Source organism: Anticarsia gemmatalis, chromosome 29, assembly GCF_050436995.1.
Source record: "Anticarsia gemmatalis isolate Benzon Research Colony breed Stoneville strain chromosome 29, ilAntGemm2 primary, whole genome shotgun sequence".
NCBI lineage: Eukaryota > Metazoa > Arthropoda > Insecta > Lepidoptera > Erebidae > Anticarsia > Anticarsia gemmatalis.
This window is the reverse complement of record NC_134773.1, coordinates 4,457,329-4,480,859: the sequence shown is the minus strand read 5'-3', so window position 1 is coordinate 4,480,859 and position 23,531 is coordinate 4,457,329. Positions and strand designations below refer to the sequence as shown.

Below are 23,531 nucleotides of genomic sequence, written 5' to 3'. Positions count from 1 at the left end.
CTAACATTTCATTTATATACAGAGAAAATACTATTATTTTTTGAAAATTATTTTTCACAATTTTTTTTCGAAAATATTTTTTTTTTCGACTTTTTGGGGGGTTGTTTATTAAACACGCGGGGGGAAGAGGGGGGGTGTACGTGCTTGGGAGAGCACGTAAAGCCGTCGGTCCTGCGCCTGACCTCTCACTGGTCGTGTTCGTCACAGCGCACTATGAGAGTGATGTAATAGAGAGTGTATCTGTGTATTGTACACAACACACTATAAACATAGTCTTTCAATTTTGTTTGTTTAAAAGATACTAAGCACTAAGAATTGCTTTTAAGTTGCGGGGACTTTTACAAACATACAAACAACGAACACAAAGTACAACCAGACCCGAAACAACTACTTGTGGATCACACAAATAATTGTTCCGTATGGGAAATCGAACCCACGACCTTCCGATTGGCATGGCTACTTTAACCACTGCGAAGGCAGTAAAAATTTTGATTTTAATGAAGCTAATATCTGTATATTCCCAATTCTCCCCTCTATACTGTCCCCCAGGGTGACAGTGTTTGAGGACAACTGGGAATTTACCCTAATACCGTAGCCAGTTGCGCTCACCGGTCGGTAAACGATCTGTGGGTTAACCAAACCTTGGCGCGGTCATTCTATAGATGGGTGACCGCTTAGTGGTATTTGAACTGAGCGTCTCCGTGCTTCGGAGGGCACGTAAAAAGTCGGTCCCGGTTGTTGTCAATTAAGATAACAGTCGTCAAGCCACGTCAAAGGCCTTTCGGGCTTGAACAACTTTGACACTAGGTTGACCACTAACCATAACAAGAAGAAGACCCTAATACCGGCTATTAGTACCTCCCCATTACAAACCACCCCCACTTTCACAACCTCATGTTTAATAAACCTCCCCTATACTGTCAAATTATACACATTGTATTATCATTTCGTTTCAAACACTAAATTGTACAGACAAAAGGATCCAGTATTTCACTTTTGACTTCAACATGATAATAATATAAATGCGAAAATCTTTCATTCTTTCATTTAGAGTAACTGTAACTAAATAACCGATAAAAGTACTTATATACTTGTAAATACATACTTATATAGATAATCTATATTGTTCGAATATTTTTGCATACCAGATTATTTTAAATAGCTTTTACCCGCGACTTCGTCCGCCACCTGAATTTTTCCATGGAAATGCGTCACTTCTTGGGGTAAAAAATACCCTATGTCCTTTCTCGGGTATCAAAATATCTCCATACCAAATTTCATCCAAATTGGTTCAGTAGTTTAGGCGTGATTGAGTAGCAGACAGACAGGCAGACAGACAGACAAACAGACAGTGTTACTTTCACATTTATAATATTAGTATGGATAAGTTTTTAGCTAAATACTGGATCCAATAGTCTAGATTAAAATTGAGTGCCTGTAACATAGTACGCGACAAAATACGGTTGTTAAACGCTCAGTGTGTTAACGCGTACATTACATAGATGTACGTGCTAGAGGCAACCTAGTGAGTTTTCTAAACAACTCCCGCACTAAGAAATTGAGGCGCCCATAGCCTGTTGCGCTCACCGGTCGGTAAACGATCTGTGGGTTAAGCAAACCTTGCGGTCATTCCATAGATGGGTGACCGCATAGTGGTATTTGAACTGGGCGTCTCCGTGCTTTGGAGGGCACGTAAAAAGTAGGTCCCGGTTGTTGTCAATAACGTAACAGTCGTTAAGCCACGTCAAAGGCCTCTCGGGCGCGGCGGCTTGAACAACTTTGACACTAGGTTGACCACTAACCATACGTCTATGTTGCGTACTATGTAAAAATCTGTTTATAAGCACTTTTATTAAGTGATGTTCAAACAGCCCCCGATGTTGTCTCCGCGCTGACAATTTGATAAGTAATCAGGTATTCTGGATACGCCTGTAACATAAAAATAACATATTTAAAGAAAAAATAAATCTGTTAGAAGAAGAAAAAGCTCGTAGCTTAGTTAAGAACAGCCGCGCGGATCGATCTCTAAGGTTAAGTCATGCTTGCCGAGGTTGATTTGTGGATGGGTGACCATCTTATACGTATCGATTTCCTCCGTGTTTCGGAACGCACGTTAAATTGTGGGTCCCGGTTATCATTTTCAAAGATCTTTGACAGTAGTTAACAGTAGTCAGAAGCTTGAAAGTCTGACAACCAGTCTTACCGTTTGTGTTATATAAAACCCAGGTAACTGTGTTGTGGAGGTCCGATAGACAGTCGCTGCATGTACAATACTGGTTTTCAGCTGCATCCGGTGAGACTGGAAGCCGACTCCAACATAGTTGGAAGAAAGGCTAGACTATCATCAGTCATAGAGGCGCCCATAGCCAGTTGCGCTCACTGGTCGGTAAACGATCTGTGGGTTAAGCAACCATTGGCGCGGTCATTCCATAGATGGGTGACCGCATAGTGGTATTTGAGCTGGGCGTCTCCGTGCTTCGGAGGGCACGTAAATAGTCGGTCCCGGTTGTTGTCTACTAAGATAACAGTCGTTAAGCCACGTCAAAGGCCTCTCGGGCGGCTTGAACAATTTTGACACTAGGTTGACCACTAACCATACGACAAACAAAACAATCATCAGTCTAGCCTTTCTTCCAGCTATGTTGATATTATGAAGATTTAAATAATGTGTACCTGCTCCCCGCGGTACACGACGTACTCCGGGAAGCACAGGCCGCCCTGCGAGGGCCGGCCCGCCACGCTGTGGTGTCCGGGCGGCGCGTGCGCCATCTTCATGGCCGACATCAGCTGGAACGCGCGCCCCAGCGTCACGCGACAGAGCAGCATTTGTCTGGGGAAGTAAATACATTGATAAGGACTATTGTGTAAAGAGCAATGATAGCCGAGTGGTTCAAGTTGGTACCTCCCGCGCAAGCGGTCGCAGGTTTGAACCTGAGGCAACACACCTATAACTTTTCTAAGTTATATGTGTATTAGAAATTATTATCACTTGCTCCAACGATGAAGGAAAACATCGTGAGAAAACTTTGCATGGAGGGCATGAAGGGCCTTCTTGTTTTTAACTTTTTTAAAAGATCCCCGTACTAAGAATTGCTCTTGTGTCGCGGGGACTTTTACAAACATACAAACAACAGACATAGGACAACCAGATCCGAAACAATGATTTGTGGATCGCAGAAGTCCGCCTTAATACAATTTTCTTTAAACTAAATAAATAGTTCCGTGTGGGAATCTAACCCACGCCTTCTCGACGCAATGGTACTGGTTTTAGATGTAATAGGTAGAGAAAATTGATTTATTATTTATTAAGACATACCTATGACATAAATAACAGCTTCTATCTTTGTGCGCGGGACACCCGGACCCGCCGCCGAAGCCGTACACGTACTGGTTACTCTTAGACGAGTGTTCCGCGAAGTATATACCCGCGCCGAACATACCACCTGCGGATAAATAACATATTATATACAAATATACATAATGAGTTAATTTTAAATGTATGATAGCCGAGTGGTATAAGTTGACAACTCCCACGCAAGTGGTCGTAGGTTCGAACCCGAGGCAACATACCAATGACTTTTCGAAGTTATGTGTGTATTAGAAATAATTATCACTTGCTCCAACGGTGAAGGAAACCATCGTAAAGGAACCTTGCATGCCTAAAATTTGTTTAAAACATTAATTGAGGGCATGCAAAGTCCCCAACTCGCACTTGGCCAGCGTGGTGGACTCAAGGCCTAACCCCTCCCTCATTACGGGAGGAGACCCTTGCCCAGCAGTGAGACATTTACGGGTTAAATTTATACAGGGTGTAAACGACAGCCTACCGAAAACGAAAAAAAATGACTTTAGACACGATTCTGGTGCTTATGGCGTTGAAAATTTTCATCGGTTTTTTCTTGATTTTTCCGATTTTTTATGCGTTTTTTTTATTTGTTCTGGTATTATTTCGTTAATACTACACAATGCAACATGAATATGAAAAAAAAAACCGTCATATTACTGTTATTCACAAAAAACAGCAATGGATTAAAACAACGTATAAATTCGCTATCAGCTGTTCGGCCAACGACACCGCGCCGGCGGCGGCTGGCCGCGACCGTCGACGTCACGCCGCTTACCTACGCGCGCCACACAGACACGATTACGCACACAGCTGTCAACCTCACACTCACTAGTATGCAGCGTTACTTAGTATTTGTTCTATGTTAAAAATGAAAATTACACAATTATCCCGCTCTCCGATAAAAGGTAAATTCATAAGATTTAAAATGTGTGATATCTTATTATTACACGTACAAATACATACAGAACAACAAAAAATCCTATTGATATTCTTTAGCGCTATAAAAATCTCTAATAAACAATTTAACATGTATTGTCGCTTTGTTCCATTTGTTCTTGCAAAATTCTATTCGATATTTACACGCTCATTCATACTTCATACAAGCGCGGTGCGACTCGAAAAGTAGATGGCCGTAGTGACGCGTGACGCCGCGACCGCGCGTGGATGTTACATAGATGGGATGCGGCAAAATGGATGCTAAGTAATTCTCCGGGGATTATGAATTATGATAAGTTAGTTTCTCTGATAAGAATATTAATGGATATTGATTGTTATCATTGTTATGTACCTACATTTTTTATGGTTTAATTAAATAAACGTTTCGTGTTTATTTTATTTACTTTAAGCTGGTTTTATGTTATAAATATCAAAGTTTTTTAAACTTACATCAATAATGTTTGTAATGTTATTTGGTATTTGAATAAAACTACAATGCAACCAGTAACAACTGTGACAAGTAAAAATAGTAATGCCACATCAATATTTTATTGAATCTAATCTCTCGCTGGGATCCTAACTCGTCGCTCGTCACCGAATCGGCGGCGCGCGCGCGGACGGCGCGGAGGGAGCGGGTGGCGCGGGCGAGGGGCGGCGCGAGTGAGCGGAGAGGCGCCGGCGGCTCTCTTTGATAGTTCGAGCAATTCGCTCGCGGAAGACGGAAGCTCTTCACCGGTGTCGTTCGTTATGTCCTATTCGTCGTGCGTGTGTGAACTGCTGTTTATTATTACTTGTTATTGTTCCGGTTTTGTGTTGTTAGTGTTTTTATTGTTATTATTTTTGTTGTTATTGTTTTCGAAGTGCAGTTGTGTTCGTAAATAGGAAGAAATGTTGATGTGTTATGTATGGTGAAGCACGTGGAAGTGCACGGCGTGCTCTGCACCTGTACGTCCGGATCCAAAGGTACTCAAACTCTCGCCATACACCAGGTATTTGCGTGTTGATAGACATTGATATCAATTTGTTTTAGCACTTCCTTATTATTGGTTACGTTTTGCTATTATTGTTTGATTTCACGTAAGCCAAGTAGGTACCTACCTACTTACAATTTTACTATGAGCTATTGTAACATACGGGCCTACTTACGATACCATAAACGATACATAAGATTGTTATCTAATGATAGCGTTGCATACTAGTGAGCGCATAGACGTGGTGGTACGCGTATGTACCTACGACGCGTCGCGACATGTCGTCGCTCAGCGCGCCGCCGCCGCCAGAAGTCTCGTAGCCATGCGCGGAGATACATCGCGTTGTTCACTATACATTGAACGCTCAAAAATGACTAACTCGGGAACCAATCATTTCCGAGAAATATCGTTGGAGTAAATTTCGCGCATACAGTGTCACAAACTTACCAGTAAAGTTTTCGGTTAGCTGTCATTTACACCCTGTATATCATGTTCAGAGGAATTAATGACGAAGAAGAAATAAATTAATGACTGATGAACGTGTGATGAGTGAATGATGAACGAGTGATGAGTGAATGATGAACGAGTGATGAGTGAATGATGAACGAGTGATGAATGAGTGATGAATGAATGACGAGTGAATGATGAACGAGTGATGAGTGAATGATGAACGAGTGATGAATGAATGATGAACGAGTGATGAATGACCGACGAGTGAATGATAAAGGAGTGATGACTGAATGAAGAACGAGTGATGAACAAATGAGTGACAAATGAACAATGAGTGAATGACAGAGTGAGTGAGTGAGTGAGTGAGTGAGCTACAAGTGTGTTTACAGACCTATATAGGCGTGGCGCTCGTCGAAGCCCTTCTGCACTATCGCGTTGATGAAGGGCGAGCCGTGGAACAGCATGCGCTCGTTGGGCGCGCCGCCGGTGAATGACAGAGTGAGTGAGTGAGTGAGTGAGCTACAAGTGTGTTTACAGACCTATATAGGCGTGGCGCTCGTCGAAGCCCTTCTGCACTATCGCGTTGATGAAGGGCGAGCCGTGGAACAGCATGCGCTCGTTGGGCGCGCCGCCGGTGAATGACAGAGTGAGTGAGTGAGTGAGTGAGTGAGCTACAAGTGTGTTTACAGACCTATATAGGCGTGGCGCTCGTCGAAGCCCTTCTGCACTATCGCGTTGATGAAGGGCGAGCCGTGGAACAGCATGCGCTCGTTGGGCGCGCCGCCGGTGAATGACAGAGTGAGTGAGTGAGTGAGTGAGTGAGCTACAAGTGTGTTTACAGACCTATATAGGCGTGGCGCTCGTCGAAGCCCTTCTGCACTATCGCGTTGATGAAGGGCGAGCCGTGGAACAGCATGCGCTCGTTGGGCGCGCCGCCGGTGAATGACAGAGTGAGTGAGTGAGTGAGTGAGTGAGTGAGTGAGTGAGTGAGTGAGTGAGTGAGCTACAAGTGTGTTTACAGACCTATATAGGCGTGGCGCTCGTCGAAGCCCTTCTGCACTATCGCGTTGATGAAGGGCGAGCCGTGGAACAGCATGCGCTCGTTGGGCGCGCCCGCCTCCTCGCAGACCTCGCGCCGCCGGTGCTGGTAGCGCTCCCACAGCCGGCCGTTCACTAGCTTCTGTATCTGTATATAAACAAATATAATAGATTATTTACTAGCTGACCCGCGCAACTTCGCTTACGTCACATAAGAAAGAATATCCCCGTTTTTGCAACATTTGTCGTAGCTGCTCCACTCCTAATGGTCGTAGCGTGATGTTATATAGCCTAAAGCCTTCCTCGATAAATGATCTATTCAACACAAAACGATTTTTTTCAATTCGAACCGTTAGTTCCTGAGATTAGCGCGTTCAAACAAAAAAACAAACTCTTCAGCTTTACAATATTAGTATACATTTCATAGGGGTATAAAGCATTCGGCTTCTACGCAAAAGGTCCAAACTTTGAACCTTTAAATCACTTTACCAAGTACCAGTAAAACAAATGTTAAAGTTACCAATCTGTTATCACTAAACCGCTGAGAGTGGGAAAGTTTATATATCAGTAAGTTTTTGAAAAATACCACACTTAACGTTAGATAAAGACAAGGCATAGAGGAGTTTGAAGACAGTTAAAAATCCATAGTAAAATCTCCTTTTAATCTATACTAATATTATAAAGCTGAAGAGTTTGTTTGTTTGTTTGAACGCGCTAATCTCAGAAACTACTGATCCGATTTGAAAAATTCTTTCAGTGTTAGATAGCCCATTTATCGAGAAAGGTTATAGGTTATATATTATCACGCTACAACCACTAGGAGCAGAGTACCGGTAAAAAATGTTTCAAAAACGGGGAAAAATTTGACCCATTCTCTCTTATGTGACGCAAGCGAAGTTGCGCGGGTCAGCTGGTGGACTAAATAAGGGTTTTACGTTTGTACTAGAGCGAAAGGGTTAACTAGTGACCTTTTAGGACTAGTCTAAAAGATCGAATTCGCTAGTTTCTTCCGTGCTACCGTTGCCTTGAAAAGGATCGTATCGTGTTGGCAGCTACTCGCATAGGTGCCCATAGCCAGTTGCGCTCCCCGGTCGGTAAACGATCGGAGGGTTAAGCAAACTTTGGCGCGGTCATTCCATAGATGGGTAACCGAATAGTGGTATTTGAACTGGGCGTCTCCGTGCTTCGGAGGGCAGTTAAAAAGTCGGTCCCGGTTGTTGTCAACTAAGATAACAGTCGTTAAGCCATGTCAAAGGCCTTTCTGGCTTGAACAACTTTGACACTAGGTTGACCACTAACCATACGATAAGAAGAAGAAGCTACTGGCATGATCAATTATTTTATCAACTGCATTGTAAAACTTTTGGCGATTGAAAAGAGTGTGTGAATTTGTTGCTAGCTCTTTTCATAAGTCTGAACACTTTCCGAGCTAGTGGTAGATTCAGTAATTGTAATGACTATCATAAGTGTCAATATTTGACCTGAATAAATATATGATTTGACTAGCTGACCCGCGCAACTTCGCTTGCGTCCAATAAGAGGAAATGGGTGAAAATTTTCCCCGTTTTTGTAACATAAATTACTGGTACTCTGCTCCTTTTGGTCGCAGCGTGATGATATATACCCTATGTCCTTTCTCGGGTATCAAAATATCTCTATACCAAATTTCATGCAAATTGGTTCAGTAGTTTAGGCGTGATTGAGTAGCAGACAGACAGACAGACAGATAGACAGAGTTACTTTCGTATTTATAATATTAGTATAGTATAGTATGGTGACGTACTTTTTGTACAAACATTTCCGTATCAATATTTCTTCTGAAGATCGAAATAACTCGACGCGACTTTCTGTAACATTTTTTTTAAGACAACTCCCGCAATAAGAATTGCTCTTGTGTCGCGGGGACTTTTACAAACATACAAACAACGGACACAAAGCACAACCAGACCCGAAACAATTATTGGTGGATCGCACAAATAATTGCTCCGTGTGGGAATCGAACCCACGACCTCCCGATGCAGTGGTATCGGCGGGGTGACGTAAACCACTGCGCCACGGAGGCACGGAGGCAAATGAAAGAAAGGCTATGCTAATGACGTCTCTTGTATTTATTAGGTCGGGGAAAAAGTCTTTTCGCATTATAGTATGTACGAGCATGAATGTAATAAAATCTCTTTGGCTTCAAGAATCACAAATGAGTACACGGTTCATTAGGTTTCTTCTGAGCTCGTGAGGTACACAAATATCGAGCTTTTTGTGTAGAGAAAAGATTTTATTACAAGTTCATACATACTATAATGCGAAAAGACTTTTTCCCCGACCTAATATATGCTGTTGTTGGTATACACACAAAGTTATATGGCATGTACTCACTCTAACAACGTTATAGTGCGTGAAGGCCCCGCCGGCGTGGTCCCGGTGGGCCCGCACGGAGGCCTGCATCTCTCGCTCCACGATGCTGTACTCGCTCTCCGCGCACCCCTCCTCCGTGGGGGGGGCCACCTCCACCAGCGTCGTGCCGCCGTACCACTCTGTACAAAATACAAATGATTAATTTATTCGGCGCTGGTCTAGAAATCGTGGAAATCACTGAGGAGGAAAAGGTCAACGAACTCAACCTGGTCAATGGCGTTAGCCATAGCTAGCTAGCAAAAGGATAGTGACCCCAATATTAAGATCAATGAGCTCAACATTAAGGTCAGTGACCCCAACGTTAAGGACATTGCCCCCAACTCAAAGGTCAATGACTACTACCATAAGAACATTCTCAATCACAAGGTCATTGACCGCGGACCATAAGGTCAATGATCCCGACCTTAAGGTCATTGACCCCATCCGAAAGGTCATTGACTCCCACCCGAAAGGTCAATGACCCCGACCTTAATGTCAATTACCCCGACCTTAAGGCCAATGACCCTAACCTTAAAGTCATTATGTAGGGGTCAATGACCCCTACAGGTCAATGACCCCTACAGGTCAATGACCCCTACATAAAGGTCAATGACCCCTACATAAAGGTCAATGACCCCGACCTTAAGGTCAATGACCATAGAGTTAGTGACCCACCTGAAGCCGCCTGTAGACTATGTCTGGCCGCTTTCAGCAGTCTGTGTCTGTGTCCGTAGGCCGCCACGCCGACCGCTCTCAAGTCTTCGTGAGACATCTCCGACAGTATGTCTATCGTGATCTGCTCTCTCTCTAGTACCGTTGTTAACTGTTCTAGGCCGATACTGGGGGCAAAACAATCATTTATTTATTACGGTATACGCAATAGCCAGTTTTATCTATATAAGTATGTATTTAGAAGTATATAAGTACGTTGATCAGTTATTTGGTTACCATAGTACAAGCTCTGCTTAGTTTGGAATCAAATGACCGTGTGTGAGTTGTCTCCCGTTATTTATTTACTTATATATTACACACACACTGTATCGCACGTTCTTAGGAGCGTACAGTATTACGCGCGGGACAGCAGCGCGCTTTCCTTTCCCCTTGTATACAAGCGCTCTTTCATACGATTGTTGTTTCATGCACGATAGAGTGTGTGTCTAAAGGTGGCTAATGACATACATTAAATAACATACTCGAAGGTGTAAGGCAGAGGTGTATGAAATACACCCCATTTCGCCACTAACAATGTTAGTCTTTGCCCGACCCAGAATTCGAACCCTAGGCCTGGAGGCCGTGTGATCAGCATCGCTCTTGACCGCAAGTGGATTGAAATTTACTTTACAATACCCTCTCAAAATGCTCTAGTCTTCTATCTTACCTGGATAAGAAAGTCTGCAAAGATTCCGATGTGGAGAGCGCTGATGCCGGTCTACCGGCCGCATCCTCTAAGCTGCCTCGGGAGCCTTCAGCCCAGTAATTACTTGGTACCACCTGGGAACAAAACCATATTTAAAATGGATATCTATATAAATAAAAATGTATCACCAAAATGTACGCGCATAACTTTTCAATAACTGAAATAAATTGTATAATTCTTTGTTTTTAAAATGTCTCTAACTGTCCGGACAAGGTTTGTATGGGATCGATGGGATTAAAAATCCCACGGGAATGGAATAACCGAAACAAATCGGGCCAGTCCAATAGGAAAATGTATTTTTAGACAAACATAATGGTTAGGAAAAGGTTTAAATATTTGAGGCCTTTAATTACTAGGTTAGTTGGTAGCTCTTCTCATTGGTCCTACCTTCCGAACTGGCGGTAAATTCACTCTCTGTATCATTGATAAGTGTCAGCACTTGACCAAAATGAATAAATGATTTGATTTTGATTTTGATTAGTCAGTCGGAAGATTACTAAAGCCGCTTTTCACTGAAATCTCAATACGGCGCCGTTGCAAAACAATCTCATGGGTTTGACGACTACTACATATTAGGTCGGGTAAAAAGTCTTTTCGCATTACAGTATGTATGAACTTGTAATAAAAAAAATTCTTTACACAAAAAAACTCGATATTTGGGTACCTCACGAGCTCACTGAAGTAACCTAATGAACCGTGGACTCATTTGTGATTCTTGAAGCCAAAGAGATTTTATTACAAGTTCATACATACTATAATGAGAAAAGACTTTTTCCCCGACCTAATAGTTTTATAACTTACGGGTAACGCGAGCGGCACGGTGTCCCCGCTAGGCATGAGTACGGGCAGGTGCGGGGGCGGGAGCGGCGCGGGAGGGGGCGGCGCGCCCGCGTCCCCCGCCGCTGACGTCATCGCGTCCTGCAGTAACGAGCGCACGTCCTCTGCGCCCGCCAGGTCCAGGGCCGTCTGACCTTCCTGGTTCTTGAGGTAGGGGTCCGCGCCATGAGCCAGCTGAAAGAAAGATAGGATATTAATAATATACGAATTCTACGACGCCCTGTAGGTTTGTTTTAATTTAATTTGATGTATTTTTCTTTCTATATCTTTGTATAATTGTTAATATTTCTTTTTGTTAATTAGTTTAAGTTTTATTAGGTTAAGTAAGTTAAGTTACCTATACCGCGGACTATATGTAGATGGGTAGCCGCTGATACTTTTACTATAGTATAGAGAGTAAGCAGAGAACAAATATCTTTAGACACTTACCAATAATGCACATAGCTGCGTCCTCGCCTTATGTGCGGCCTCGTGTAGGGGGGTGAACCCCCACCGGTCGGCCGCGTTGGGGGGTGTTCCAGCCCTCAGCAGTAACGCAGCTAGTTCCACGTGGCCGTACGAGGCCGCGTTGTGTAAGTACAATCACTCCCCTCATCTTTCACTCCCTTCCTCTTTTGACCCCTCCTCAATCAATAGGCGTTCACAACCAGTCGTACCGATCAGTAAGTTAAGTTACCTATATCGCGGACTATACTTAGATGGGTGGCCGCTGATACTTTTACTATAGTGTAGGCAGAGTCCAAAATAACATAAGTAGGTTAAGTTACCTATATCGCGGACTATACATAGATGGGTGACCGCTGAGCTTAACAATAATTGGGGGTAAGCAAAAGAACATAAGACTCTTACCAATAATGCACATAACTGCGTCCTCGCCTTATGCGCGGCCTCGTGTAGGGGGGTGAACCCCCACCGGTCGGCCGCGTTGGGGGGTGTTCCAGCCCTCAGCAGTAGCGCCGCCAGCTCCACGTGGCCGTACGACGCCGCGTTGTGTAAGGGTACGAGCCCGCCCTTCATCTTTTACTCCCTTCCACCTTCCCCCCTTCCCCTTAATAGCTAGACGTTCATAGCCAGTCGTACCGATCAGTAAGTTAAGTTACCTTTACCGCGGACTATATGTAGATGGGTGGTCGCTGATACTTTTACTATAGTGTAGGCAGAGTCCAAAATAACATAAGTAGGTTAAGTTACCTATATCGCGGACTATTCATAGATGGGTGGCCGCTGAGCCTTGCTATACGGTGTAAGCAGAGACCGAATATCTTAAGATACTTAATTACTTACTAATAACGCACATAACTGCGTCCTCGCCTTATGCGCGGCCTCGTGTAGGGGGGTGAACCCCCACCGGTCGGCCGCGTTGGGGGGTGTTCCAGCCCTCAGCAGTAGCGCCGCCAGCTCCACGTGGCCGTACGACGCCGCGTTGTGTAAGGGTACGAGCCCGCCCTTCATCTTTTACTCCCTTCCACCTTCCCCCCTTCCCCTTAATAGCTAGACGTTCATAGCCAGTCGTACCGATCAGTAAGTTAAGTTACCTTTACCGCGGACTATATGTAGATGGGTGGTCGCTGATACTTTTACTATAGTGTAGGCAGAGTCCAAAATAACATAAGTAGGTTAAGTTACCTATATCGCGGACTATTCATAGATGGGTGGCCGCTGAGCCTTGCTATACGGTGTAAGCAGAGACCGAATATCTTAAGATACTTAATTACTTACTAATAACGCACATAACTGCGTCCTCGCCTTATGCGCGGCCTCGTGTAGGGGGGTGAACCCCCACCGGTCGGCCGCGTTGGGGGGTGTTCCAGCCCTCAGCAGTAGCGCCGCCAGCTCCACGTGGCCGTACGACGCCGCGTTGTGTAAGGGTACGAGCCCGCCCTTCATCTTTTACTCCCTTCCACCTTCCCCCCCCCTCCCCTCAATCGCTATGCGTTCATAGCCAGTTGTACCGATCAGTAAGTTAAGTTACCTATATCGCGGACTATACTTTGTTGCGTGACCGCTGATACTTTTACTATAGTGTAGGCAGAGTCCAAAATAACATAAGTAGGTTAAGTTACCTATATCGCGGACTATACTTAGATGGGTGACCGCTAACACGTTTTCTAAAGAGGATAAGCAGAGTCCAAAAGAACATAAGTAAGTTAAGTTACCTATATCGCGGACTATACATAGATGGGTGACCGCTGATACTTTTACTATAGAGAGTAAGCAGAGACCAAAAGAACATAAGTAAGTTAAGTTACCTATATCGCGGGCTATACTTAGATGGGTGACCGCTGAGCCTTACCATACGGTGTAAGCAGAGACCGAATATCTTAAGATACTTAATTACTTACTAATAATGCACATAGCTGCGTCCTCGCCTTATGCGCGGCCTCGTGTAGGGGGGTGAACCCCCACCGGTCGGCCGCGTTGGGGGGTGTCCCAGCCCTCAGCAGCAGCGCCGCCAGCTCCACGTGGCCGTACGAGGCCGCGTTGTGTAGCGGCACGAGCCCGCCCTTGTCGCGGGCCGAGACCGCCGCACCCGCTTCTAGGAGGGCTTCGGCTACTTCTAGGTTGTTGTAGCCGGCTGTGGAGACAATAGTTATAATGTAGTTAGCTTGTAGTTGATATCCTTGCTCGGGATATAATGTAATTGAAAAGCTGTATTCATATCAGCAAGCAATAAAAAAAAAAAGAAAACACATTTTCACTTGTCTAAATGTCCAATAATATTTTAAAAGTCTGTTACATTAATTAATCTATACTAATATTATAAAGCTGAAGAGTTTGTTTGTTTGAACTCGCTAATCTCAGGAACTGCTGGTCCGATTTGAAAAAATCCTCCAGTGTTAGATAGTCCATTTATCGAGGGAGGCTATAGGCTATATATCATCACGCTACGACCAATAAAAGCAGAGTAGCTATAAAAAATGTTACAAAAACGGGGAAAATTTTGACCCATTCTCTCTTATGTGACGCAAGCAAAGTTGCGCGAGTCAGCTAGTTTATTATAATTACTTATTGTACTAAGTAACATGTACAATTTGAACTCACCAGCTAAATGCAATGGTGTGGAATTTCTCCCGTGTGCGTCTCTACAGTTCACGTTCTGTGGTGTTATTAGTTTTCTGAAACAATACATACATACATAATTAACTGTACACAATGCACAAATATATAAATGTAACCAATACAGCGCACATAGTAGTTAATGACACCATATTTATTATCTACTAGCTGACCCGCGCAACTTCGCTTGCGTCACTGAAGAGAATGGGTCAAAATTTTCCCCGTTTTCGTAACATTTTTCGTTGCTACTCCGCTCCTAATGACCGTAGCGTGATGTTATATAGCCTATAGCCTTCCTCGATAAATAGGCTATCTAACACTGGAAGAATTTTTCAAATCGGACCAGTAGTTCCAGAGATTAGCGCGTTCAAACAAACAAACAATATTAGTATAGATATGAAGGTATAAAACTCTAACGTTACTTCTGCAAAACGCACAGTCGAAACTACTGAGCGTAGAAACTTGAAATTTGCTATGAACATTTCTTATGAAGTGTAGAGAAGCACTAAGAGGATTCTTAAAAACCCGGAAAAGGGTAATACCCTTTTTTGAGAGATGAGCAATAAAAAAAAATGTAAAAACGGGAAAGCTGCAAAAAGTTCTTGGAACAAAGTCGTGTCCACCCGTTAGTATTTTTTTTTTTTTTTTTTATTAACCCATATCTGTCCCACTGCTGGGCAAGGGTCTCCTCCCGAACGAGGGGGAGGGGTTAGGCCTTGAGTCCACCACGCTGGCCAAGTGCGGGTTGGGGACTTTGCATGCCCTCAATAAATGTATTAAACAAATTTTAGGTATGCAAGGTTTCCTCACGATGTTTTCCTTCACCGTTAGAGCAAGTGATAATTATTTCTAATACACACATAACTTCGAAAAGTCATTGGTGTGTTGCCTCGGATTCGAAAAGTCTTTTCGCATTATAGTAAGTATGAACTTGTAATAAAATCTCTTTGGCTTCAAGAATCACAAATGAGTACACGGTTCATTAGGTTTCTTTCAGTGAGCTCGTGAGGTACCCAAATATCGAGCTTTTTTTGTGTAGAGAATAGATTTTATTACAAGTTCATACATACTATAATGCGAAAAGACTTTTTCCCCAACCTAATAATATAATTACCTGGCTCTAGCAAGATCTCCTCTCTTAGCAGCGTCTAACAACGCAGCATCTCCTCTCAGCGCGTCAGCCGTGTCGCAGTCTCCCGCGCGCACTAGTTGTAGGGGGGTCAAGCCGTCGCGGTTACGACGACTTGGGTCGGCACCGTGCTACAACAATTATATAAATTAATTAATTTCATTGCACAACTCACACACGGTCATTTGATTAGAACTAAGCAGAGCTTGTACTATGGTAACCAAATAACTAATAAACATACTGGTATACTTCTAAATACATACTTATATAGATACATTAACAAGCATGTTCAGAACAGATAGGTACTCGTGCTCATCACACAATGATTAGTCCCGGGTAGTTTCTTACCCACCCCACGCGGCTTAAGGATTATTGCGGCGAGGTGACCACTTTAACCACTGCGCCAAACGTGCAGTTATACACTATACCCCGTGACAGATACTAGACCCCCGGGACAGACCCCAAACACTGGGGGTCATACACTAGACGTTCGGCAGAGATCCTAGACCCCGGGGACAGCCACTAGACCCCCGGAGACACAAGACCCAAGGGAAAGACTCAAGACCCGGGGGACAGACACTAGACCCCGGGGGGACAGACACTACACGTACCTTGAGCAACAGCCGGACGATGTCAGCCTTGCCTTTAGCGGCGGCCTCGTGTAGCGGGGTGAAGCGCCACAGGTCGTGAGCATTGACCCCCGCGCCCGCCATCACCAGCAGTTCAGTGACATCGTAGTGTCACAAGACACTAGACCCCGGGGGGACAGCCACTAAACCCCCGGAGACACAAGACCCCAGGGAAAGACTCTAGACCCGGGGGACATACACAAGACCCCGGGGGACAGACACTACACGTACCTTGAGCAACAGCCGGACGATGTCAGCCTTGCCTTTAGCGGCGGCCTCGTGTAGCGGGGTGAAGCGCCACAGGTCGTGAGCATTGACCCCCGCGCCCGCCATCACCAGCAGTTCAGTGACCTCGTAGTGACCGTACGAGCACGCGTTGTGGAGGGGGACTAGACCACTGTGGGGGTACAAACAAGAAAAAATAATTAAGAATCGATATTTTGCTGTTTTTTATAGCCTTTACTAGCTTTTACCTGCGACTTCGTCCGCCACCTGAATTTTCCCATGGGAATGCGTCATTTTCCCGGGGTAAAAAGTAGCCTATGTCCTTTCTCGGGTATCAAAATATCTCTATACCAAATTTCATGCAAATTGGTTCAGTAGTTTAGGCGTGATTGAGTAAAAGACAGACAGACAGAGTTACTTTCGCATTTATAATATTAGTATGGATTAGGTTAATGAGACATACTGGTACACTGCCGTCCTCTGGCTCTAACTATAATGCCGTTATCTACAAAAACAATTTTGTAGATAACAGCATTTTGTTTTGAGATATTCGCGAAAAGGTGCGAGAAAAAAAATATGCAATGCTGTTTCCAGATGCTGCTAAAGATAGTTCAAATCGCAGTTTCCAGATGGTTACGAAACAGCGCAATGCTGTTTCGTAACCATCTGGAAACTATATTTCTTTTCTCGCGCCTTTTTATCAAATATCTCGACATGTTGTTTTTGTAGATAACGGCATTATAGTTAGAGGACGGCAGTACATAACCCTTGGCTACCATAAGGAACATATAAAAAAGACGTATATTTTAGTACTCTTTCTCTTCTTCTCTTGCTGTACTATATACCTTTCTTGTGTCTCTGTGCTGGTTTTAATAAAACTTTCTTCTTTTTTTCTTTCTTACCCGATTACAGTTATGGTCGAATTAAAGGGGACAAAACGGGGCTTTCAATTGCAAAAGACATACTTTTTCAATTCATTCTAAATCATAATCTTACTCATTTTCGTGCGAACAAATTAAATTTTTCTATTATTAGGATATAATTTGTAAGAATCCGCAACCGTTCTCCTATGACCGGTTCGCCATTGGACTGTTCGTCGACAGGATGATTCATTTATTTCCTTTTCCCCAACAGAGTCTTTCACCTATGGACATTGCGTCGACAGAAACTTTCACCTATGTCAATTTCGACGACAGGTCTTTCCAGCTACAGAATATTCCACCGACACGACGATAAACCTATTACTCTGGTAACTACAGACCTTTTCATCTAAGGAGAATAGGCTGTCAATTTTAACACAAGCGATAAAACAAAAATATACATATCTAACAGCTACAGTTTACTGTATCTTTACTAAGAGAACATGGTTGGTTACTTGCCTTAGAGAAGTCATTATTAAGAGCCTTTTAGCTTAAGTAGAACACTAATGTTCACAAATACAACTCGGAACTATCATAGAGGCTTTAAGGTCCAAAAATGAAAAATGAAGGCGTGACTTTAAGGTGACGATGATGTTAGAAATCTAAGGATGTAAGTAATCAAAACTACATAAATGAGTAGTTAATGCTTTTTTATAGGTAAGACTAACTCATTTCTATAGGTAAGACTTCTCTAAGGCAAGTAACCAACCCTGTTCTCTTAGTAAAGATACAGTAAGCTGTAGCTGTTAGATATGTATATTTTTGTTTTATCGCTTGTGTTAAAATTGACAGCCTATTCTCCTTAGATGAAAAGGTCTGTAGTTACCAGAGTAATAGGTTTATCGTCGTGTCGGTGGAATATTCTGTAGCTGGAAAGACCTGTCGTCGAAATTGACATAGGTGAAAGTTTCTGTCGACGCAATGTCCATAGGTGAAAGACTCTGTTGGGGAAAAGGAAATAAATGAATCATCCTGTCGACGAACAGTCCAATGGCGAACCGGTCATAGGAGAACGGTTGCGGATTCAATTTGTAATGAGTTCACTCACCCCTTATCTTTGGCGTGGACATCGGCACCTCTTTGTAGTAATAATTGAGCGAGTGGCAGTCTATTGTAACTGCAACAAACATACATACATTAGTTATATACTAACTTTATCTTTATACAAAATCTGTCGGTTTACTCCCGACAGTATCGAATCGTAAATCAAATTCGATTGGTTCAAAAAAATGTCAAATCGTAGTTTTAAATTTCAAACTAGCGCGTGTTCAAGCACTGGTATAAAATATAAATAATCTACATCAAACAATCTTATTAGTTTCATTTTAAATCTCGCGCTAGTTTAAAATTTCCCAAGGACGACTGACGTAAGCTTAAATAACGGGAAATTTTGAGGGTAATTTAGGGCAGTGGTGGGGATAAATTGTATATAAATCTGGTATGGTGAGTTGTCCAACAATATATTTATATTTATTTATATATTTATAGGTAAGGGACAGTGGGACACTGCAGTTGTGGGAAAGGAGTTGGTAAAGACTGCTGCTCAGGTCACATGCCAGAATGTCTCTATTCTATGATCGGAGAGAAAGATGATTAAAATGTCATCAGTAGCAAAGTTAGGTAATAGCAACCTTGAGGATACTATAGCTATAGATCTATCTGTCTGTCTGTCTGTGTGTGTAGTACACTCACCCGGCGGCGAAGTGCAGCGGCGTGGAGTGTCGTCCGTCCACGTCCCGGCAGTTGACCAGTCTGGGCCGAGCGTCTAGTATGTGTCTGTCTGTCTGTCTGTCTGTGTGTGTAGTACACTCACCCGGCGGCGAAGTGCAGCGGCGTGGAGTGTCGTCCGTCCACGTCCCGGCAGTTGACCAGTCTGGGCCGAGCGTCTAGTATGTGTCTGTCTGTCTGTCTGTCTGTGTGTGTAGTACACTCACCCGGCGGCGAAGTGCAGCGGCGTGGAGTGTCGTCCGTCCACGTCCCGGCAGTTGACCAGTCTGGGCCGAGCGTCTAGTATGTGTCTGTCTGTCTGTCTGTCTGTGTGTGTAGTACACTCACCCGGCGGCGAAGTGCAGCGGCGTGGAGTGTCGTCCGTCCACGTCCCGGCAGTTGACCAGTCTGGGCCGAGCGTCTAGTATGTGTCTGTCTGTCTGTCTGTCTGTGTGTGTAGTACACTCACCCGGCGGCGAAGTGCAGCGGCGTGGAGTGTCGTCCGTCCACGTCCCGGCAGTTGACCAGTCTGGGCCGAGCGTCTAGTATGTGTCTGTCTGTCTGTCTGTCTGTGTGTGTAGTACACTCACCCGGCGGCGAAGTGCAGCGGCGTGGAGTGTCGTCCGTCCACGTCCCGGCAGTTGACCAGTCTGGGCCGAGCGTCTAGTATGTGTCTGTCTGTCTGTCTGTCTGTGTGTGTAGTACACTCACCCGGCGGCGAAGTGCAGCGGCGTGGAGTGTCGTCCGTCCACGTCCCGGCAGTTGACCAGTCTGGGCCGAGCGTCTAGTATGTGTCTGTCTGTCTGTCTGTCTGTGTGTGTAGTACACTCACCCGGCGGCGAAGTGCAGCGGCGTGGAGTGTCGTCCGTCCACGTCCCGGCAGTTGACCAGTCTGGGCCGAGCGTCTAGTATGTGTCTGTCTGTCTGTCTGTCTGTGTGTGTAGTACACTCACCCGGCGGCGAAGTGCAGCGGCGTGGAGTGTCGTCCGTCCACGTCCCGGCAGTTGACCAGTCTGGGCCGAGCGTCTAGTATAGAGCGCGCACTCTCCACGTCGCCGGTACGAGCCGCTTCTAGTAGACGTAGGGCTGCGGCGTTGGCACATGCGTCTGTGTAGCAAAAAAATATTGTATGCTATATATCGGTAAACTAACACTTACTTCTTATCGTATGGTTAGTGGTCAACCTGGTGTCAAAGCTGTTCAAGCCTGAAGACCTTTGACGTGGCATAACGACTGTTATCTTAATTGACAATAACCGGGATAGACTTTTTACGTGCCCTCCGAAGCACCACGGAGACGCCCAGTTGAAATACATACATAAGGAATCACCGAACTAAGAGTTATTTAATCCATAGATCGTTTACTGACTGGTGAACGCAACTGACTATTATGTTATAGTGAAGAAATCATAGTACATAATATATGGTTATCGTACTAATTTAATAGTCTAACAGAATTCCTTACTTTTCTATGAATTTTTATTGATATTTCGGACTTCCATACCCTGGGCTAATATTGACAAATATTCTAATCCAAAAATACCAATTAGCCCGGCCCGGGAATCAACCCCTCAGGATCACCAGTCGAATACACCACCAACTGCGCCATGGGAGCAGTCTGTCTGATTTGGCTGGTAGTAAACTAACTGGTTATACTTTGTGTCCGTTGTCTATATGTTTGTAAAAGTCCTCGCGACACAAGAGCAATTCTAAGTGCGGAAGTTGTCTTTTTTTCAATAACAGTCATCAGTGGTACATACCGTCGGGCTGCGGGTACATGGCGTCGGGCGTGGTGTCAGCCCCGCACGCCAGCAGCAGGCGGCACGCGGCGGCGGAGTCGCGGCGCGCCGCTAGTGCTAGCGCTGACGAGCCGCGACCGTCGCACGCGTTCACTTTCGCACCTACGAACAAACAATATAGGTGCACTTGGCCAGCGTGGTGGACTCAAGGCCTAACCCCTCCCGCATTACGGGAGGAGAACCTTGCCCAGCAGTGGGACAGTGATAGTAATAGCCCTAAAAATGTTACATTTCAATGGACCAAATGAGATTACACTGATGTTTCTGCATCGCCCGCCCGCCTAACGTCGACCTTGGGAATCCTATGTTGGGAAATGATGAAGGGAAATTTAGGCAATGGTGAAGTTAATTAGGAATCTGGAATATGGGTAAGGCTGCGATGACACACTGCAGCTGTGGGGAAAGAGTCAGGAAAGGCTGTATTGGACAGAATCGGTTGAAATTGCACCGCTGTATACTTGGGCCGGTTATGTAAGATGAGACCAGTAGACGGTCTTCTCGGTCTACTTGGTCTACTCACCGTGTCTGAGGAGCAGGTCCATGGCGTCGAGGTGCGCGTGTTCAGTGGCCACGTGGAGAGGAGTCTGACCTTCCTTGTTCTTCTCGTTGACGCGAGCTCCCTTGCGGATCAGCATCTCCATCACCTGAGAAAGATTATCATTTTTATTGCAAATACATCAGTCTAGCCTTTCTTCCAACTATGTTGGAGTCGGCTTCCAGTCTCACCGGATGCAGCTGAATACCAGTATTGTACATGCAGCGACTGTCTATCTGACCTACACAACACAGTTACCTGAGTTATTACACGATACTAAGTTAGACTGGTTGTCAGAGTTTCAAGCTTCTGACTACTGTTAACGACTGTCAGAGATCTTCGAAAATGACACCCAGGACCCACAATTTTTCGTGCCTTCCGAAACACGGAGAAACTCGATGTGTATAAGATGGTTACCCACCTTTAGAACAACCTCGGCAAGCGTACTTTAACTTTAGATATCGATCCGCGCGGCTGTTGTTAACTAAGCCACGAGCTCCTCTCCCTAAGCCACGAGCTCCTCTCCCTAAGCCACGAGCTCCTCTCCCTGGTATATACATAATAATATGTACATTATTATTTCAATAGATCAAGTCTAGGTCACCTGTTTTCTCTTAGGATAGACACTGGCGGCGGCACAATGCAGCGCCCTGTCGCCCGTGCCCACATGCTGGAAGTTCACTAACGCCTCCACGCTGCACTCGCCGGGAAGAGAACCCGTACTACCGCTCGTTGACGCTTGGGAACTCTGCTGAATTAACAAACAAACAAATAAACTTTATATACAAACCTAACATTTATTTACAAATACCTTTAGCATGAGACTTCGTCCGCGTGGTTTGTGGCTTAGAATAGAATTTTCATATAAACTTTCATTCCTTATTTTATTCCCTTGGGGGTAGAATTGATCAAAATCCTTTTTTAGCGGATACCTACGTCATAACATCTACTTGCATGCCAAATGTCAGCTCGATCCGTCCAGTGGTTTTGGCTGTGCGTTGATAGATCACTATGTTAGCCAGTCACCTTTGAATACATAACTCAAATCTCAAATATTTCGATTTTTTGACATCTAGCGCAGTGGTTTAGGTCGCCACGCCGTACCATTGCGTCGGGAAGTCGTTAGTTCGATTCTCACACGGAACAATAGGGCAATTGCCTAGCAATTAAATACTAGCTACTCTTTATGAAATGTCAAAAACACATTTTAGTATAGAAATACTACGTAGTAACATCACTGTGCCATATTTTCGTTGGTATCAAATGAGTGTCTAATAAAATGTTTCAGTCTATTTTATCAATATTTACGAAAAAAGCTAAATAATCTGAGTATTTTTGATGAACCTTTTACGAGTACGAGTTTAATATTTTTTCGTAAACTCAGTCAACTACACAATAATTTGTGCGATCCACAAATAGTTGTTTCGGGTCTGGTTGTACTTTGTGTCCGTTGTTTGTATGTTTGTAAAAGTCCCCGCGACACTAAAGGTTCCTCACCTGGTGTTGGTGGCCGGAGACGGCTGATAGTTGTTTCTTGACCCGCGCCGGCTCGGCCAGGCGACACGCTTCTAACAGACAGTGCCCTCGGTACTCAACTGAAACAAAATATAACCATTTTAGTATAAAATTATGAATTTTCTGTCTGCATATAGATAGAGAACAAATTTGTTTTGTTTGTTTAACAACAAAACTAAAATTAAAATCATCATTCTTAACCGTGTTTCATGAAATATATCCTTACCCTCTTGTTCATAAAAATATATGAAGTTATGAAAGGCTTATAAAGAGTTTTGTTTCTTTCACTCCTTAGCGAAATGAAAAAGAGAAAAAATATTTTAGTAGTGTTTTAACTAAAATAGGTTTATAGTGCGTTTATGAATAAGAGGGTTAATATATATTTCTTAATGTTCGTTTTTTATCTGTTTCTAGATTTTTCTTTACTTTAATGTAATATTACTTATAGATGACGCTGTCCCTTAGCATGCAGTGGCAACTTGTAAAGTATAACAGCACTTAGCAATAAATCCCTGCGATACAAGAGCAATTCTTAGTGCAGGGTTGTCTTTGTAAAAATCTATACTAATATTTTAAAGCTGAAGAGTTTGTTTGTTTGTTTGTTTGAACGCGCTAATCTCAGGAACTACT

General features: G+C 44.0%; 1 protein-coding gene across 1 annotated transcript in view; it reads right to left on the bottom strand.

The window, feature by feature from the left end:
- Nucleotides 1–135: 135 nt before the first annotated feature.
- Tnks (tankyrase) overlaps nucleotides 136–23,531 on the bottom strand; it is a 37,088-nt gene continuing 13,692 nt past the window's right edge. The window contains exons 7-24 of the mRNA XM_076133492.1: nucleotides 22,884–22,981; nucleotides 21,991–22,134; nucleotides 21,372–21,495; nucleotides 20,813–20,953; nucleotides 20,007–20,160; nucleotides 18,395–18,463; nucleotides 16,433–16,598; nucleotides 15,558–15,703; nucleotides 14,429–14,502; nucleotides 13,729–13,961; nucleotides 11,351–11,560; nucleotides 10,511–10,623; nucleotides 9,808–9,971; nucleotides 9,115–9,272; nucleotides 6,727–6,889; nucleotides 3,317–3,443; nucleotides 2,674–2,830; nucleotides 136–1,929 (exon numbers count right to left, since the gene is read on the bottom strand). Of these exons, the coding sequence (XP_075989607.1) occupies nucleotides 1,864–1,929; nucleotides 2,674–2,830; nucleotides 3,317–3,443; nucleotides 6,727–6,889; nucleotides 9,115–9,272; nucleotides 9,808–9,971; nucleotides 10,511–10,623; nucleotides 11,351–11,560; nucleotides 13,729–13,961; nucleotides 14,429–14,502; nucleotides 15,558–15,703; nucleotides 16,433–16,598; nucleotides 18,395–18,463; nucleotides 20,007–20,160; nucleotides 20,813–20,953; nucleotides 21,372–21,495; nucleotides 21,991–22,134; nucleotides 22,884–22,981 (2,507 nt within the window). The 3' untranslated portion in view covers nucleotides 136–1,863. The remainder of the gene's footprint in view (nucleotides 1,930–2,673; nucleotides 2,831–3,316; nucleotides 3,444–6,726; nucleotides 6,890–9,114; nucleotides 9,273–9,807; nucleotides 9,972–10,510; nucleotides 10,624–11,350; nucleotides 11,561–13,728; nucleotides 13,962–14,428; nucleotides 14,503–15,557; nucleotides 15,704–16,432; nucleotides 16,599–18,394; nucleotides 18,464–20,006; nucleotides 20,161–20,812; nucleotides 20,954–21,371; nucleotides 21,496–21,990; nucleotides 22,135–22,883; nucleotides 22,982–23,531) is intronic.